We start from the raw sequence: 19,460 nt of genomic DNA, 5'->3' as shown, positions 1-19,460 counted from the left end.
TAGGTGGTTTGCCAGGCCTGTTATTATTGCAATGGAACTAAGGAGTGAAAAGGGTTTTCTGTTTCTCCTCACAATAAGCTGCCAGCTTTCATACAAACAAATTGTTCAAATTTTAAAAGCTTAAAGAAGTTGCATAAATATACCTGTCTACTTTAGATGGTCTCATAAGGTTTTACCACTACATGAGTTTTAATGAATTTGGAAATGTAAAACAGCCCAGGTTCTTTCATTAGCAGATAACTAAATTGATTCTTAGATAAAAGCTCAAAGGTATTTTATTAAGAAGGTAACACATAGTCACTTGTAAAAATGATAAATAGTTAAGAAAGAAGTACATTCATACTCCCCAAAAGTCAGCACTGTTAACACAGTGGTTCACCACTCTAGGTAATTTTATGTATGTGCACATGATTGATTAATTACAAATCTGGGAATCTGTATGGCCAGAAAGGACAAATGAACGAAATTGTAGTTTCACACAGCAGACTCATTTTACATCCTGACACAACCCTCTCCTCCCAGTCCCCCTCATATAGCACCCCCCCAACATGCCTCCTTCCCTTTCCCTCTGATTAGGGGGGAAGTAGATCTATAGGTAAGTAGATCTATAGGACACTGACTTAGAACATGGGCAGAGAAAAGTAATAAAAATGATATTTAAAAATCAAATATTTTCAAGGCCTGACTCACACATGGAATCAATAATGCGGATCCTTGTGAAATCCCTGGAAAAGATCAATAATGATAAATTTTAATCACAAATATCCATTTTAGTCTTTTTTCTTGAATAAATCCTGTTGACTAAGGTGGTTTTTGTTATTCTGCTTCAAATATATTTGTACATACATATGCATGAAAATTTATCATGCACATGTTCACTTTCATTCTTACAAAATGGGGAGATTATACAAAAGTAAGCCAATTTCAAAGAACTAACTCTGAAAGGATAAGTGAGCAAAGGCCTCTCTCTGTCCTAGTCCTTTACTGACTCTAAGAGCTAGCACGAAGCAACCCTCTAGGATTCTGCAAGACCCTTTATGTTTGCTTGATTTTTAAGCACAATTTTCAAATATTGCTGCATTTTATATAGATTTTTGCAAAGCTGAAACAGCATTTTAAAGTTGAAGCTTTAAATCAAAATTGCTTTTCTCAAGATATTTCCAGCCAGAGCTACAACCGGGCAGGGAATTAGGGCTGATTAAATCAAAAGTAATTAATATCAGCATTATTTCAAAGTACTATTTTGGAAAGTCACAGTTTTCACTTCAAGTGTATGGAAACACTCCTCCTTCTAGATAGAGAAGATTACTGGCTAAGCAGAGTACATATATGTGCTGGTATACGAGATAGGATTTCCCTTTAAAAAGAGGCTTAGAGACAGAAATCCATTTCCACTGATGTGCCTTTCTGCTCCAGAATTTACAATGGCCACTAAGTGACTGCATTTTTATCATTTTCCTAGAGTACATTGTTCACAGATAGGCACATGTAAATGCATGTCATACAAGCCTTGGAGACTGTCATCTGCTGCTTATGGCAGTCCTGTTACAATGAATTTTAGAAATTTCACAGACCTAAGGAAAAAATCATGTGGAAAACTTTACCACATTCTATAAACTACATATTAAATACATTTAAAACACAGATAAAGCTTCTTTTTGCCCCCAGCTGTCTACAGTCTCAGCTCTTGGGAAACCCAATACACTTCTGGCCTCCACAGGCTCCTGCCTATACTCACACATACACACAAACAACAATAAAATAAATCTTAATAATATGAAATGTGTTAGCATACATTTAAAGCATATTTTTAAAACTTCATTATATATCATTGAAACAAAAAATTATTCTTATTTCTAATGCAGTAGAACAGCAGATTTAGCATTTGGGAATACACAGTGTTGTAGAAAATTAAAAGGAGGATTATAGCTACAATAAGATCTTTATAAGAACATTCCTGGTTTGGGCATGGGGATGAGTCTTTTGATACAGAGCTGTTTCTGAGTGCACCTTTGCATTTAGAGGAGTTTTAGAGCAGACTTCAGTACTGAATCTTCCTTACTACTGTGAAGAAAGGCTCTATATCTCAATTGCAAATTATCCTAAATACTATATTATAAATTATTTAAGGTAATTTGACAACTTTTGAATACACCAAAGCTTTACTTTAAAAGTTCTCTCAGAGGTTAAAAAAAAAATTATACAATACAAAAGAGTCTTTCTCTTTCTCTCTATCTCTCTGTCTCTGTCTCTCTCTCTCTCTCTCTCTTTCTCTCTCACATACACACACACACATACACACACACACACACACACACACACAGCACCACAAAAAAAGAATGAAAATAAATAAGGATAAGTAAAGAATCATCTCAAAGATTATTATCCCATTCATTTATCCACTCTATTGTCACCTTTTAAGATTTTGAGACTATTCACAAAGACAAATAAGTAAATAATTAACTACTCCTTTCCTGCCTTCATCTCAATTAACGTTTTAAAAACAAAGTTATAAGAATATATTCAGATGTGACTTCTAACTTAATTTTCCTGAACTTAACTTCTGTTTTGAAGTTATGTGCATTCTTAGCTGTATAGAATCAACATATACATGTATATCATATTAATACATTCCAACATTAAAAAAAGAAAAAAAAAAAACATGGTCAATATGTAGGTGGACATTTAAAAGGAATTTACAGTCCTTCCAACCTAAAAGTCATTTTCACCTTTATTTTTCTGTGATGAAAAGATGTGCTGTAGAAACAGAAGTTTTCATTTTTCTAAATACACTAAGAGGAAATGTGTCCCAGAATGCTAGCATTTAAAACAGAAATCTCTACTGCTAACATAAAGAACCCTCATTTCAGATTCGTGCTCGCCTCGAGACTTCAGCCCGACTGGATGCTGATGCTGTACTTTGCACATGCTCACTTGACTGTGACAGTCACCATTGGGCTGCTTCTAATTCCAAAGGTATTATTCTAGTATTGCATTTGTTCTTGCCAGACAAATTTCTGAAGGAGCATGGAGTTATTTTTCTTAAAGTACCTGCCACTGTGGGCAAAGTGTGGAGGTTTGCTTGATGTTCCACCATTATTTGTTTTAAACATTCCTCCTCAAGAAAGTGAGTGTCTGGTTTTGCAGTGGGGAAGGGATTTATTAATCTTTTGTGTAAGTAGAAAACAGTGAGTGTGAAATTACCTATAGAAGAAGGTCTATAGTGGGATATTCAGGTTAAGATTTTCCTGGGCTTTCAAAGGGAAGTGGAGAAAAGAATTCTAAGATTCAGAAGATATCGATTCTATATTATCCTTCACCTTAAACTACCTATATACTGTAACATCAGCCAAGGTTCTCATCCGGGCTTCAGTTTCCACAGAACTAAATCTCAGAATTAAATTAGATGACATCAGAGTTTGGGATAAACATAGATTATACAACTTGTAGCATTATAATTAGTATAAGTACTGTTTTGTTGTATACAGAGAAGCATTATATTATAGCAGACAAACCCAGAGTTGTGGTTTCGTGTCCTTTAGTCTGGCTATATCTCACTTCACACACTTAACCTTTAGGTTCAACCTGATTGAAAAATAAAACAATTCTGAACAACATAACATTTATTTTTCTGCTTTACTGAGTTGTATCAACCAAACACAGTGTCTTCATAGGTGATTCTGAGACTGTAGTTTTTCTAAGCTTTTTAAAACTTTGCAATACAAATTTTATATTTATTAGATTGATGGCTACTCAGACTGTTACTCCCATAAATTGTTACTGACTGTTACTGACACTATTGCATATGCCAGAAAGATTTTGCTGAAAGGATCCTGATATAGCTGTCTCCTATGAGGCTATGCCAGTGCCTGGCAAATACAGAAGTGGATGCTCACAGTCATCTATTGGATAGAACACAGGGCCCCTAGTGGAAAAGCTAGAGAAAGTACCCAAGGAGCTGAGGGGGTCTGCAACCCTATAGGTGGAACAACAACAACAAAAAAAAATTGTTACTGATCTACAAAGAGAACTTAAATCTACATTTACCTTGTACATGAATGTTCACAACATCATTATTTATAACAGCCTGAATGTTTATCAGCTAATAAATGCATAAGTAAATTATGGTATATTTTATAATGGAATATTATTTATCAGTAAAAAGTAATTTAATGCAACTTGGGGAAGTCAGACGTCAGTAAAGGACTTATCATACAACTCTGAGAGCTCAAATTATATACAAAAATCCATGTTTTTAAAAAAAGTCGACCCACTGATCAGACAGCTCCACAGTTCTCAAAGGAGATACCACTTCCAGACACTGTAACACACCAAGGATCTTAGGACAACAGAATCCCAGCATAAGAGGATCTGGGTCATACCAGTATTTCAGGGTCTCTTGACAGCCCAAACCTCTGACACACCCAGAATCTCAGGTTCACAGGAGCCCACAATCAAAGGATCACAGAGAAAGCTGGACTCTGAGGAGTCCTGAATCAACTGGGATTATAGGAAGGAGAGGCTCCAATCAGATATATTGAGGGCAGCAAGCACTTGAGATAATCAGATGGCAGGAGGCAAGCATAAGAACAAAAGCAACAGAAACCTAGGTTACTTGGCATCATCAGAACCAAACTCTTCCACCATAACAAGTCCTGGATAGACCATCACACCAGAAACGCAAGACATGGATCTAAAGTCACTTCTCATGATGATGATGGAGGACTTTAAGAAGGAAATATAGCAAAATACAGGTAAACAGCTAGAAGCCTTTAAAGAGGAAACACAAAAGTTCATTAGAGAGTTACAGGAAAACACTACCAAACAGGTCATGGAATTGAACAAAACCATCCAGGATCTAAAACTGGAAGTAGAAAAATAAAGAAAACCCAAAGGGAGACAACTCTAGAGATAGAAACTCTAGGAAAGAAATCAGGAACCATAGATGCCAGCATCAGCAACAGAATAAAGAGATGGAAGAGAGAATCTCAGGTACAGAAGATTCCATAGGGAACATGGACACAGCAATCAAAGAAAATGCAAAATGCAAAAAGATCCTAACTCAAAACATCCAGGAAATCCAAGACACAATGAGAAGACCAAACCCATGGAATATAGGTTTAGATGAGAATGAAGATATTCAACTTAAAGGGTCAGAAAATATCTTCAACAAAATTATAGAAGAAAACTTCCCATACTTAAAGAAAGAGATCCCCATGAACATACAAGAAGCCTACAGAACTCCAAATAGACTGGAACAGAAAAGAAATTCCTCCCGATATATAATAATCAGAACAACAAATGCACTAAATAAAGACAGAATATTAAAAGTAGTAAGGGAAAAAGGTTAAGTAACATAAAGGCAGGCCTATTAGAATTACTCCACATTTCTCATCAGAGACTATGAAACCCACCCAGAAGATCCTGGACAGATATTGTATAGACACTAAGAGAACACAAATGCCAGCCCAGGCTACTATACCCAGCAAAACTCTGAATTACCATAGATGGAGAAACCAAAGTATTCCATGACAAAACCAAATTCACACAATATCTTTCAAGGAATCCAGCCCTTCAAAGGATAATAACAGGAAAACACCAATACAAGGAAACTATGCCCTAGAAAAATCAAGAAAGTAGTCCTTCAAGAAACCTAAAAGAAGACAGCCACAAGAACAGAATCCCAACTTTAACAACAAAAATAACAGGAAGCAACAAATACTTTACCTTAATATCTCTTAATATCAATGAATTCAATTCCCTAATAAAAAGACATAGACTAACAGACTGGCTACACAAACAGGACCCAACATTTTGCTGCTTACAGGAAACCCATCTCAGGTAAAAACACAGACACTACCTCAGAGTGAAAGACTGGAAAACAATTTTCCAAGCAAACGGTCTGAAGAAAGAAGCTGGAGTAGCCATTCAAATATCGAAAAAAAAAATTCACTTCCAACCCAAAGTTATTAAAAAAAGACAAGAAGGGGCACTTCATACTCATCAAAGGTAAAATCTTCCAAGATGAACTCTCAATTCTGAATATCTATGCTCTAAATACAAGGGCAGACATATTCATTAAAGAAATTTTGCTAAAACTCAAAGCACACATTGCACTGCACACAATAATAGTGGGAGAGTTCAACACCCCACTCTCATCAATGGACAGATCCTGGAAAGAGGAAATAAACAGAGACAAGGTGAAACTAACAGAAGTTATGAAATAAATGGATTTAACAGATACCTATGGAACAATTTATCCTAAACAAAGGATAACCCTTTGTCTCATCACCACATGGTACCTCCTCCAAAATTGACAATATAATTGGTCACAAAACAGGTCTCAACAGATACAAAAATATTGAAACTGTCCCATGCATCCTATCAGATCACCATGGACTAAGGCTGATCTTCTATAACAACATAAATAATATAAAGCCAACATTCACGTGGAAACTGAACAATATTCCCTTCAAGGATACCTTGGTCAAGGAAGAAATAAAGAAAGAAATTAAAACTTTTGAGAGTTTAATGAAAATGAAGCCACAACATACCCAAACTAATGGGACACAATGAATGCATTCCTGAGAGGAAAACTCATAGCTCTGAGTGCCTCAAAAAGAAACTAGAGAGAGCATACACTAGCAGCTTGACAGCACACCTAAAAGCTTTGGAACAAAAGGAAGCAAATTCACCCAAGAGGAGTAGACAGCAGGAAAAACTCAGGGGAAAAATCAACGAAGCAGAAACAAAAATAACTATTCAAAGAATCAACCAAACCAGGAGCTGGTTTTTGAGAAAATCAACAAGATAGATAAACCCATAGCCAGACTCACCAGAGGGCACAGGGAAAACATCCTAACTAACAAAATCAGAAATGAAAAAGGGAGACATAACAACAGTTCCTGAGGAAATCCAAAACACGATCAGATCCTTCTACAAAAGGCTATACTCAACAATACTGAAAAACCTGGATGAAATGGACAATTTTCTAGACAGATACCAGGTACCAAAGTTAAATCAGGATCAGATTAGCAATCTAAACAGTCCTATATCCCCTAAAGAAATAGAAGCAGTAATTAATAGTCTCCCAACTAAAAAAAGCCCAGGACCAGATGGGTTTAGTGCAGAGTTCTATCAGACCTTCAAAGAAGACCTAATTCCAACTCTCCTCAAACTATTCCACAAAATAGAAACAGAAGGTACTCTACCCAATTCATTCTATGAATTACTATTACTCTTATACCTAAACCACAGAAAGTCCTAACAAAGATAGAGAACTTCAGACCAATTTCCTTTATGAATATTGATGCAAAAATACTCAATAAAATCCTTGCAAACCAAATCCAAGAACACATCAAAACGATCATCCATCATGACCAAGTAGGCTTCATCCCAGGGATGCAGGGATGGTTTAATATACAGAAATCTATCAACATAATCCACTATATAAACAAACTCAAAGACAAAAACCACATGATCATCTCATTAGATGCTGAGAAAGCATTTGACAAAATCCAACACCCATTTATGATAAACATCTTGGAAAGGTCAGGAATTCAAGGCCCATACTGAAACTTACTAAAAGCAATCTACAGCAAACCAGTAGTAAATGGAGAGAAGCTGGAAGCAACCCCACTAAAATCAAGGACTAGAAAAAGCTGCCCACTTTCTCCCTACCTATTCAATATAGTACTTGAAATCCTAGCCAGAGCAATTACACAACAAAAGGAAGTCAAGGGGATACAAATTGGAAAGGAAGAAGTCAAAATATCACTATTTGCAGATGATATGATAGTATATATAAGTGACCCAAAAAATTCCACGAGAGAACTCCTAAACCTGATAAACAGCTTCAGTGAGGTAGCTGGATATAAAACTACCTCAAAAAAGTCAATGGTCTTTCTCTACACAAAGGATAAACAGGCTGAAAAAGAATTTAGGGAAACAACACCCTTCACAATAGACACAAATAATATAAAATACCTTGGTGTGACTCTAACTAAGGAAGTGAAAGATCGGTATGATAAGAACTTCAAGACCCTGATGAAAAAAATTGAAGAAGATCTCAGAAGATGGAAAGATCTCCCATGCTCATGGATTGGCAAGATCAATATAGTGAAAATGGCTACCTTGCCAAAAGCAATCTACAGATTCAATGCAATCCCCATCAAAATTCCAATTCAGCTCTTCAATGAATTAGAAAGGGCAATTTGCAAATTCATCTGGAACAACAACAAAAAAATCTAGGATAGGAAAACTCTTCTAACTGATAAAAAAATCTCTGGTAGAATCACCATGCCTGACCTAAAGCTGTACTACAGAACAATTGTTATAAAATCTGCATCGTACTGATATACTTACAGATAGGTAGGTAGACCAATGGAATAGAATTGAAGACCCAGAAATGAATCCACACATCTATGATCACTTGATCTTTAACATGGGAGCTAAAACCATCCAGCGGAAAAAAGACAGCATTTTCAACAAATGGTGCTGGCACAACTGGCAGTTATCATGTAGAAGAATGCGAATTGACCCATTCTTATCTCCTTGTACTGAGGTCAAGTCTAAGTGGATCAAGGAACTCCACATAAAACCAGAGACACGAAACTTATAGAGGAGAAAGTGGGGAAAAGCCTCGAAGACATGGGCACAGGGGAAAAAATCCTGAATAGAATAGCAATGGCTTGTGCTGGAAGATTGAGAATTGACGAATGGGACCTCATAAAATTGCAAAGCGTCTGTAAGGAAAAAGACACTGTCAATAAGACAAAAAAGACCACCATCATATTGGGAAAGGATACTTACGAATCTTAAATCAGATAGGGGACTATTATCCAATATATATAAAGAACTCAAGAAGATGGACTCCTGAAAACCAAATAACCCCATTAAAAAATGGGGTACAGTGCTAAACAAAGAATTCTCAACTGAGGAATACCGAATGGCTGAGAAGCACCTGAAAAAGTGTTCAACATCCTTAATCATCAAGGAAATGCAAATCAAAACAACCCTGAGATTCCACCTCACACCAGTCAGAATGGCTAAGTTCAAAAATTCATCTGACAGAAGATGCTGGTGAGGATGTGGAGAAAAAGGGAACACTCTTCCATTGCTGGTGGGATTGCAAGCTTGTACAACCACTCTGGAAATCATTCTGGCTTCTTCTCAGAAAATCGGACATAGTACTACAGGAGGATCCAGCAATTCCTCTCCTGGGCATATATCCAGAAGATGTTCCATTGGTAATAAGAACACATGCTCCACTATGTTCATAGCAGCCTTATTTATAATAGCCAGAAGCTTGAAAGAACCCAGATGTCCCTCAACAGAGGAATGGATACAGAAAATGTGGTACATTTACACAATGGAGTACTACTCAGCTATTATGAAGAATGAATTTATAAAATTCCTAAGCAAATGGATGGATATGGAGGGTAACATCCTGAGTGAGTAATCCAATCACAAAAGAACTCACATGATTTGTACTCACTGATAAGTGGATATTAGCCCAGAAACTTATAATACCCAAGATACAATTTGCAAAACACATGAAACTTACGAAGAATGAAGACTAAAGTATGGACACTTTGCCCCTTCTTAGAATTGGGAACAAAACTCCCATGGAAGGAGTCACAGAGACAAAGTTTGGAGCTAAGTTGAAAGGATGGACCATCCAGAGACTGCCCCCCAGGGGTTCCATCCCATAATCAGCTACCAAATGCAGACACTATTTCATATGCCAGCAAGATTTTGCTGAAAGGACCCTGATATTGCTGTCTTGTATGAGGCTATGCCAGTGCCTGGCCAGCACAGAAGTGGATGCTCACAGTCAGCTATTGGATGGAACACAGGGCCCCAAATGGAGGAGCTAGAGAAAGTACCCAAGGAGCTGAAAGGGTCCGCAACCCTATAGGTGGAACAACAATATGAACTAATCAGTACCCCCAGAGCTTGTGTCTCTTGCTGCATATGTAGCAAAAGATGGCCTAGTCGGCCATCACTGGGAAGAGAGGCCCTTTGGTCTTGCATACTTTATATGCCCCAGTACAGGGGAAACAACAGGGCCAAGGAACAGGAGTGTGTGGGTAGGGGAGCAGGGGGTGGGGGAGGGTATAGGGCACTTTTGGGATAGCGTTTGAAATAGAAATGAAATAAATACCTAATAAAAAATTGAAAAAAATAGTAAGAAACTGAGAACAGAGAATGAGCAACGACACAACAAAATCTAGTAGTGAGAATATTGTTTTAATTTATTTTATTTTTGAGGATTAAATATAATTATTCTAAAAAAAAAAGTCACAGGCTGGAAAGATGGCTCAGTGGTTGAGAGCACTGACTGCTACTCCAGAGGTCCTGAGTTCAATTCCCAGCAACCAAGTGATGGCTCACAATGATCTGTCAAGGGATTTGATGACTTTTTCTAGTGTGTCTGAGACATCTACAGTCAGTGCACTCATGTAGATATAAATAAATCTTTTAAAAATGTCAGATATAGTGATACATAGTGATCTCTATGCAAGTGAGAAACTGTCTCAAAAAATAAGTTGAATGATATGCCTCTGGTCTACGCATACACTCACTCACACACACACACACACACACACACACACACACACACACACACAGATGTGTATACAAATGTGTTCCCCACATTATTACACAAATATGTATACATGCACACATTCTCCACTACATTAATCATTAATACACAAATATGCCTATATGCACACACACACACACACACACACACACACACACAAACCCATGAGTTAAATATTTTATGCCTGTGGAAATTATAAAACATAATACCAGGTAAAAAGATAAGCACAGAGAACTGCCATATTTTACATTAATCTATCTGTGTAAGACGTCCACAACTGGCAAATCTGAAGAGAAAGGTGAACTCATGGTCTGTGCCACACAGAAATCAAATACTAGAAATGGTTGTGTTAGAGTTTCCAGAGTTCTTTCTGAGGTGATGAAAATATTCTGGGATTTAATAGTGGCATTGGCTACACAACCTTGTAACTCACAACACTATCTCAAAGATAACCAGGGACTATTAAGGGATTGTGCTAGGCACTTAGAAGAAGCATAACACAGAGATAAAAACTGTTTGGGTAGCTGTCCTGAGGAATGGGGCAGGATGAAAGAAATTAAGTTCATAAATATTTAAACTAGTATTTTAGAAAAAGTCCTAAAGAAACAAGAATGAATCAGGAAATGTATAATATCTGACAAATACCTGTTTGTGTTTGATTTTTGTGGTGACTTGGGATCACACCCAGGAATTTGAGTATGCCAAAAAATATTCTACCCCTTGGTGATAGCTTCACCTCCCAACTCTTTCTTAAACTTTCGTCAAAGGTTTTGGTTGAGAACAATTCTGTTCATATAAGCACCCACCAGGTGGTATAATCAGTATTTGTGAGTCTCTACCACATTTACCACTCATATATTTAAATCCATGACACATGCAGATTTCACAGGAAAAGATGAAAAACAAGATTTAGTCAACATGGGTTTTCGAGAAGTTCTAATTACAATATACAGATTGTTGTTGCTTCCCATGTTTTTGCATACACATGTAAAATTGGTGTTCAAGTTTTATGCCTATTGCTGTATTAAAGCATCCCAAGGGAAGAAGGGGTTTATTTGGCTAAAATTCCAAGCCATTGCAACCAAGGAGGACTCGAGGCAAGAACGTAAGTGAATAGTCACATCACATCCATAGTCAAGAGCAGAGAAAAATGAATGCACTGGTGCTGCTGGTTTGCTTCATTTAGCATCCTCTCATCTCACATAGTTCAGGCCCCATTGCCTAGTGAATGGTGACACCCACAGTAGTAGAGACCTTCCCACATTGCTTTGCTTTATATCAGTGTTCTAACTGTTAGTGACAGTTGTCCAAGTCTAGGGGAATTTTTCTCAACATGACATTTTAAAGAAATATTTGAACTACTAATAAGCTGGTACAAGAGAACCCATGCTTTCTAAACTGCTCTCTTAATTTTCATAAGACATTATTTACATAGTGTTTAAGGTGTGACTAGCTTGATCTCTTTCCTTCAGTCACTCACCCAACTTACTTTTCCTGACTTCGATACCTAAGGAAAAATGCAGACAAGCACTAAACAGTATCACATGAAAATAATCAAAATGTGATAAGAGGGACATGATAAAATAATATGCTTGAGGAGAATCTGTAATGTCAGCAAAATTTTTCATTCTAATTTAAATACCATCCAAGGGAGACCTCATGCAGCAGGTTCCTCTCTTCTGTATGGTGCCAAGTAGAATCCAAGAACTCTAATGACCCACTGATGCTTGCTATCACATACACTGTTCACTGTGTTCTGAAAGATTACTTTATCTAAAGCCACATGCAGGAGATAGAGAATCATATTCCTGTGTCTAGGGCTACTTGTATGTATGGATGAGTAAATTCTTACTAAAGTAGAACAAGTATTATGCTATATAACATTCTATCAAGACAGTTTTCATCCATACATAAGTACATCAAATTGCTTTTCCTAGGGAGACTTTCTTAGAATTTTTCTATTTTTCTACTTTATGTTCATTTTCAAATAGCAAATATATCATGAAAAATTAGTAAAGTCTAGTAACAATGGGAACCCAACAAAGAAACAAGGGTTAAACTTGATTGAAAGGGTGAGCAGAGTTATGTTGCCTCACACATAGCTCTAGCACACACCAGAAAGGCTAATCACAAAATGGCAGCAAATTATCAGTATTTTGTGAGTGAATCCATCAAGATTAAGAAAAAAAATCTTAATAATCTTAGACTTAGAACCTTAGAAAATGCTGCACTGCCTAGCAATGGGTTGATGGCTACATCTCACACTGAATATCTGTTTCAGTTTTCACATTCAAGCAATAATCCCCGAGATGACATTGCTACGGAAGCATATGAAGATGAGCTGGACATGGGTCGCTCTGGATCCTATCTGAACAGCAGTATCAATTCAGCCTGGAGTGAACACAGCCTAGATCCAGAAGACATTCGGGTAAGGACATATGGACTTCTTTCTTTTGTCACATTAGTTCAATTTATGCCACTGATGCAATCATATGCCAATTGAGGTGTGTGTGTGTGAACTCTTGTTTCTATGTTTAAAGAAAAAGAGGATGTCTGTGAGAGACTGAAAGAACCACAGAAGTAATACTACTGTGTAGAATCATGATATAATTGTGCTGCACAAAACTGTCTCAACAATTACACTTGCCCTGGTCATGCTTCCTAATCATGACTGGCATTATGGACATACATGCTTTAAAAAGTAAGATCACCCTATGAGCAGAGAGGCTGGCGTATTTAATATAATAGTAAACGCTGATCAGCCTCTGAAGGAAGAAGATGCTTTAGACTGCTATTCCTGAGTCCATCCTTTGCCACTTATGACTGTATCAATGGCTTCATGATGCTTCCAACACTCCATGGAGACTGTTCAACAGCAGTCAGGATGCTGGGTTTTGTTATAGTCTGAACTCAGTCTTGACGACAGATATGGAAAACTCCAAGTCCTTGCTTTGATCCATGAGACAAAGGCAAAACCTATGAGTTCATGTCTTTTTAAAGATTTATTTATTTATTTTATGCCCAAGAGTACTCTATCTGCATGTACACCTGCATGTCAGAAGAGGACATCAGATAACATTATAGGTGGTGACCGTGTGGTTGGTGGGAATTGAACTCAGGACCTCTGGAAGAGCAGACAGTGCTTATAACCTCTGAGCTATCCTTAAATTCATGTCTTAAAGGTCAATGTTTATATAAGAAAAAAACCCACAAAATTATCAGGAAGTTAAGAACAAGTAGCAATTGGTGAATGATGTTGTTACAATTGTCTGAGCAAGCCTAATCTTGTTTTTATAAACACCACCGGGCTATTTTCTGTCTGAAACACTAAATCTGTACCTTTTTAAATGTTCTCTTTCTGTGCAGGATGAGCTGAAAAAACTCTATGCTCAGTTAGAAATATACAAACGTAAAAAGATGATCACAAACAACCCCCACCTTCAGAAAAAACGGTGCTCCAAGAAGGGCTTAGGCCGGTCCATCATGAGGCGAATCACCGAGATCCCAGAGACAGTCAGCAGACAGTGCTCCAAAGAGGACAAGGAAGGCACAGACCACAGTGTGGCCAAGGGGACAGGCCTTGTTCGGAAGAATCCTACTGAGTCCTCAGGGAATACAGGGAGACCCAAGGAAGAGTCCCTTAAAAATCGGGTCTTCTCTCTCAAGAAATCCCACAGCACATATGACCATGTGAGAGACCAAACTGTAGAATCCAGCAGCTTGCCCATGGAGAGCCAGGAAGAGGAGGCCACGGAAAATTCAACCTTGGAGTCGCTGTCAAGTAAAAAACTGACACAAAAGCTCAAAGAAGATAGTGAGGCCGAGTCCACCGAGTCAGTGCCATTGGTCTGCAAGTCAGCCAGTGCTCACAACCTCAGCTCCGAGAAGAAGCCTGGGCACCCACGTACATCTATGTTACAGAAATCTCTCAGTGTCATTGCAAGTGCCAAGGAGAAGACACTCGGCCTGGCTGGCAAAACCCAGACTTTAGTTCAGGAAGACCGAGCTAAGTCCCAGAAACCAAAAGATAGAGAGACAATCAGGAAGTACTCAAATTCAGATAACATAGAGACTATCCCGAACTCCAGTCACATGGAGGAGCCAAGAAAGCCCCAGAAATCTGGGATTATGAAACAGCAGAGGGTCAGCCTCCCCACTGCCAATCCTGATGTGAGCTCCGGTATCACCCAGATAAAGGACAATTTTGATATTGGAGAAGTATGCCCTTGGGAGGTTTATGACCTGACCCCTGGTCCTATGCCTTCAGAACCAAAAGCTCAAAAACACGTATCAATCGCAGCTTCTGAAGTGGAACAAAACCCAGCTTCGTTTTTGAAGGAGAAGTCCTACCACAAGTCTAAGGCAACTGAAAGTCTCTCCCAAGCCAATCACAAGAGCATAGACAAGACAGAGGTGTGCCCCTGGGAAATCCACAGTCAGTCCCTTTTGGAAGATGAGAATCGTCTGATTTCTAAGACTCCAGTTCTCCCAGGGAGAGCCAGAGAGGAGAATGGAAGCCAGCTCTACACAACCAATATGTGTGCTGGGCAATATGAAGAACTGCCCCACAAAGTCGTAGCATCAAAAGTAGAGAATGAAAATCTCAACCAAATGGGAGACCAGGAGAAACAGACATCTTCCTCTGTGGATATCATTCCTGGCTCCTGTAACTCAAGTAATAACTCCCATCAGCCCTTAACATCACGAGCCGAAGTGTGTCCCTGGGAGTTCGAGCCCCTAGAACTACCAAATGCTGAAAGAGGCGTAACTTTGCCTGCCTCCTCTGCTTTAAGTGCAAATAAGATACCAGGGCCTCAGAAATAGGAAGTCTGGGACACTTTCAAAGTGGACCACCCTGGGAAGAAAGGGGTAATCCCGAGTTTGATAAAAATAGATCTGAAAATCACAAGTTACCAAGGCATCTTTGTTAGCCTAGGGAAACATGGCACATTGTGCAGTAAGGTGAAGGCAAGGGCTGGAGAAGGCCAGAAAAAGGCAATTATGCATCATAAGAAGGAAGTCTGACTCTGCCATGAAAAGCCAGATCAACACTGGAGGACAGCTTAGCATTTCAGCCTGTTTAAGGGACATTGCCCTGTCTGTTTTTACACAAGGGATTGAATGGTACCAAGCAAGATTCACCAGGAGGCATGGAAGACAGACACATGGATTTTAAGATGGGAAAACTTAGATAAATATGACTGTAATTCTAAGTAGCTGACTGAAAAGCCGACCTTCATTACCTATTTAACCTTGGTAGCACTGCTAACTTAATGCACCCCGATACCTTTTATATACACGATTGCTCTCATTTTCTTAAAATCTGTTCCAGTACATTGTTGTGTCTTGTATTCAAGCATTCCAGATTGTATAATTTTTGCAAATAACTTTGATATTATATGACACAACACATTTATGCAATCTGCAGCTACTCAATTGTCATTGCAACCTACCAAATACCTGCTATCATCTACCAAGTGTGGTTGAGTCTTGGAGTACAGTAAGCTTTCTCTGGCTTAGGAAGCCATAACAGTTATGATGAAAACTTTTAGTTTGGGCTGTGGTTTATATAGTGAAGTTGGGTCTGACTCTTTTGTTTCCCACCATGGCTTGTTGTAATGTCTTAATTTTTAAATAGAAGTTGAGTTGCTTATTCTACACTTCTTGTAGGGACTCTGAAGCTTTATTAATCTTGGAGATGAAGTAGTCCTACTTAGTCATTTGTCTCAGTAAGTTAAGGACAACTTATCCATTGTTTGTTCCAAGTCAGAGCTAAATCAACCCAATGCATCATCCTTCTCAACTCTTCCAGTATTTCACATTAGCATTTCCTAAGGAAGAAGCCGAGTGAGGAAACTGTGCTGTACATTGTTACCAACAGAAGAGGCCAACTCTAGGAGCGCCTTAACAACGAGTGCATACTGCAGGTCCAGGAAATTGCCTTTCATGACAAATACAGAAAGGTAGCTCCTAATAGCACTCTCCAGGGATTATTTTTATAAAGAGAAAAATTAATGATAGCATCAAGATCATTGTATGGATATATTTTTATTATGCATACTGAAAATATATTTTAAATTACCGTAAACTATTTATTCTCATAAACTTTTATTTATTGCTTCACCTAGGTACAGAATTTGCTGGGCTCAAATCCCAAAGAGATTTTATAACTTGATTTTCTCAAAGCCCATAGGTGGTACAGGGGCTCCCCAGTACCAGAACTTACAAGTCCTTCAAACTGTCCTTGCAAGCCACCTAGCTCAAAATGCAAAGCCTAAGATTGGTGTGCATACATCAAAGCATATCTTATAGAACTTGCTGCATTCCATGCTGGTCTCTAGCATAAACATCCTGAGCTTCTGACTTAGCTCTAAGGATTGCAATGCTGAAATAAGACTCTAAAATCCAGGCACATTTCATTTAAAGATGTATCACTTAAAACTACAGCCCAGGCTTGATTTTTCTCCCATCATAAATACTAAACAACTACTTATGTGACGAAGACATTTCCATCCATAGGAACTGTTTTACCTTTGGTGAGCAACAAGAAGAATTTGCTAGGATGATGCAGGAGGGGAGAAGGAATCAGAAGGTGGATATAAGGCTGTGCTTATGCTTTGTGTCTATCATCAAACTTTTCTCAGTGTTTACTTTTGTATTCAGGAGTAAGCAAGCACTTGAGGAGTTGGCAGAGCTGGGCATGCCCATTTGCTTGCTTCATTCATTACTCAGGTTGGTGGGCTAGGTTTGGAAATCTATAGAGATTTTATTGCTAACTGCTGCCTTCATTCATCCCCATCATCCCCATCCTTCCAATCAAAGCCTATCTACTTTGTGACTTTAGAATCCTATTTTGAGGAGCATTTGTGAACTTGGCTTAGAGTTTGTAGACTTGCGTACTTGTTTCACTTGTGTCTGAGAGCTGTTAGCACTAGATTTGCCTCTGAGAATTAAACAGGCAACTGTCACTGACTTCACTGCACTTCAGGGTGACCCTGCTTGATGTGTGGCTCACAGAAGATTTGCCAAATTATGCCATAGTGACAGTCTGCCCCTGCCCCCCATAGATTACTCTCCACCGCCACAAATCAGCACAAATAGCTAGGTTCTTTCCTAGAGCTTCATTTTCATAACTTATCACCAAAAGAAATTGAACTCTGTCATTCTGGAAGCTCGTTTCCCTGGCTGAGAACAATAGAAAGTGCGTACCGTGTGAAGGTCTCACAAACATTTGCTAGGTTGTCCTTTCAATGCATGTGCAGGCTGCACCCTGTTGTTGTTTTAAGCCAGGGTTTATAAATAAGTAGATTTATATCTGTCTTAATAGAAGTGTATATTTTATGCAAGAATTAAATGCTTTACAACATAAATTATGACTTGACCTCTCGTAAGCTTCGGTGGCAATACGGATTGAATCCCGACAGTTGTCTTGTATTTGCTTCCTAGGTTTCTGCATGCGAGTGGTGATAGGTAGGACTGACAACACACTGCCTTTGACTTCTAGCACTTAGCAGCCAAGAGTTTTAGAGTCAACAAAGCTGTAAGTCTCTTCACTTAACCTGTGGTTCTTCTAAAACTATTATCTAAATCTACAGCATCCCACCATGGAATACTTGGTAATTTATGTTGTGATGTGTTGCAGCATGTAAATAACTATAACTTCTCTGCAATAAAACATTTATATGAAAATGATTGGTGTGTTCATGTCTCAAAATTTGACCATATTTATGCAACTTATTCAAAGGAATTACATATAGACTTATGACATTGGTTCCCTCTGTGTGTGTGTGTCTTCTTGTTGCCTTCATAATGCTATTGCATTGTGTGTATGTGATGTTAGTGTGGTGTTTGTGTGTGTGTGCATCTTCTTGTTGCCTTCATAGTGCTGTTGCATTGTGTGTATGTGGTGTGATTGTGGTGTGTTTGAGTTTGTGTGTGTGTGTGTGTGTGTGTGTGTGTGTGGTGTTCATTTGGGTCCTAGTTTCTTTGTTCTAAATTTAAAATCTGTTGAAAGTTCTTCACTAAAATATTTCTACAAAAATGTATTTCACCCCACATAAGCTGGTCAAGATGTTATATATTTTATGACATTTTCCACCATGAATATTTGCAAAGACATTTGCAAAGAATATTGCTCCAATTTGGGCTATTTTTCTCCTTAAACATTTGTTCATAGGAAAGTGGAGGGCTAAGTTCAGGAACACTGTATGTTCAAATTTACCGTCAACTGAGCAGAAGGCAGATAACGGAATGTTTAAGCAGGTTTCTAATTTTGATCTCTCCTTTTGTGGTGTGAAAGCCATAAACTTACAGAAATAAAATGTCTAATAAAATGAAAGTCGAAAATAGGAGATAAATATAGGATAAGGGCTGTGCTACTGAGTACTCACAATCTAGAAAGAAAAGTAAATGGGGCATGAATAAAAGTCCATGGCAGTCGTGTAGAAGATACCACTGTTTCAATTCAATCAACAACAGAAAAGATAAATGGGGGTGTTTGTGGATAAAAGAGAAAAATTATACAAATGTCACCAAACATAATAGGGACTTGACATTCATGCCTTTCCTTTGACCCACTTCAAGTTCTTCCTTTTCTGTTTCAGCTTCTTTGCTTTAGTATGTGCATGACTTTTGTTAGACAGTGAAAAACTGAGAAGACAAATACATCATTAAACATTGTACCTGGCTAGCAATGTGCCTGAGCCATCCCAGGAAACTAGGACTGCTTGCTTGCTCTACTCAAGCAATAGCCTACATGTTTCTGCCTCTGGAGAGCAGATGGAGTCCTCTGTCTTCTAGCCTTACCTCAGGAAGTCATTTATGTCTCCAATTCTGTCCACTTGCAATTTAGTTG

The 19,460-nt window shown here is 38.2% G+C and overlaps 1 protein-coding gene across 1 annotated transcript in view; it reads left to right on the top strand.

Annotated features, from left to right (window-relative positions):
• Gpr158 (G protein-coupled receptor 158) overlaps window positions 1-18,267 on the top strand; it is a 406,464-nt gene extending 388,197 nt beyond the window's left edge. The window contains exons 9-11 of the mRNA XM_021152640.3: window positions 2,871-2,976; window positions 12,888-13,034; window positions 13,973-18,267. Of these exons, the coding sequence (XP_021008299.1) occupies window positions 2,871-2,976; window positions 12,888-13,034; window positions 13,973-15,430 (1,711 nt within the window). The 3' untranslated portion in view covers window positions 15,431-18,267. The remainder of the gene's footprint in view (window positions 1-2,870; window positions 2,977-12,887; window positions 13,035-13,972) is intronic.
• Window positions 18,268-19,460: the final 1,193 nt, after the last annotated feature.

Source organism: Mus caroli, unplaced genomic scaffold (assembly GCF_978045245.1).
Source record: "Mus caroli unplaced genomic scaffold, Mus_caroli_1 scaffold_2, whole genome shotgun sequence".
Taxonomy (NCBI): domain Eukaryota; kingdom Metazoa; phylum Chordata; class Mammalia; order Rodentia; family Muridae; genus Mus; species Mus caroli.
The sequence above is the reverse complement of the archived record's forward strand: the minus strand, read 5'-3'. Positions and strand labels throughout refer to the sequence as shown.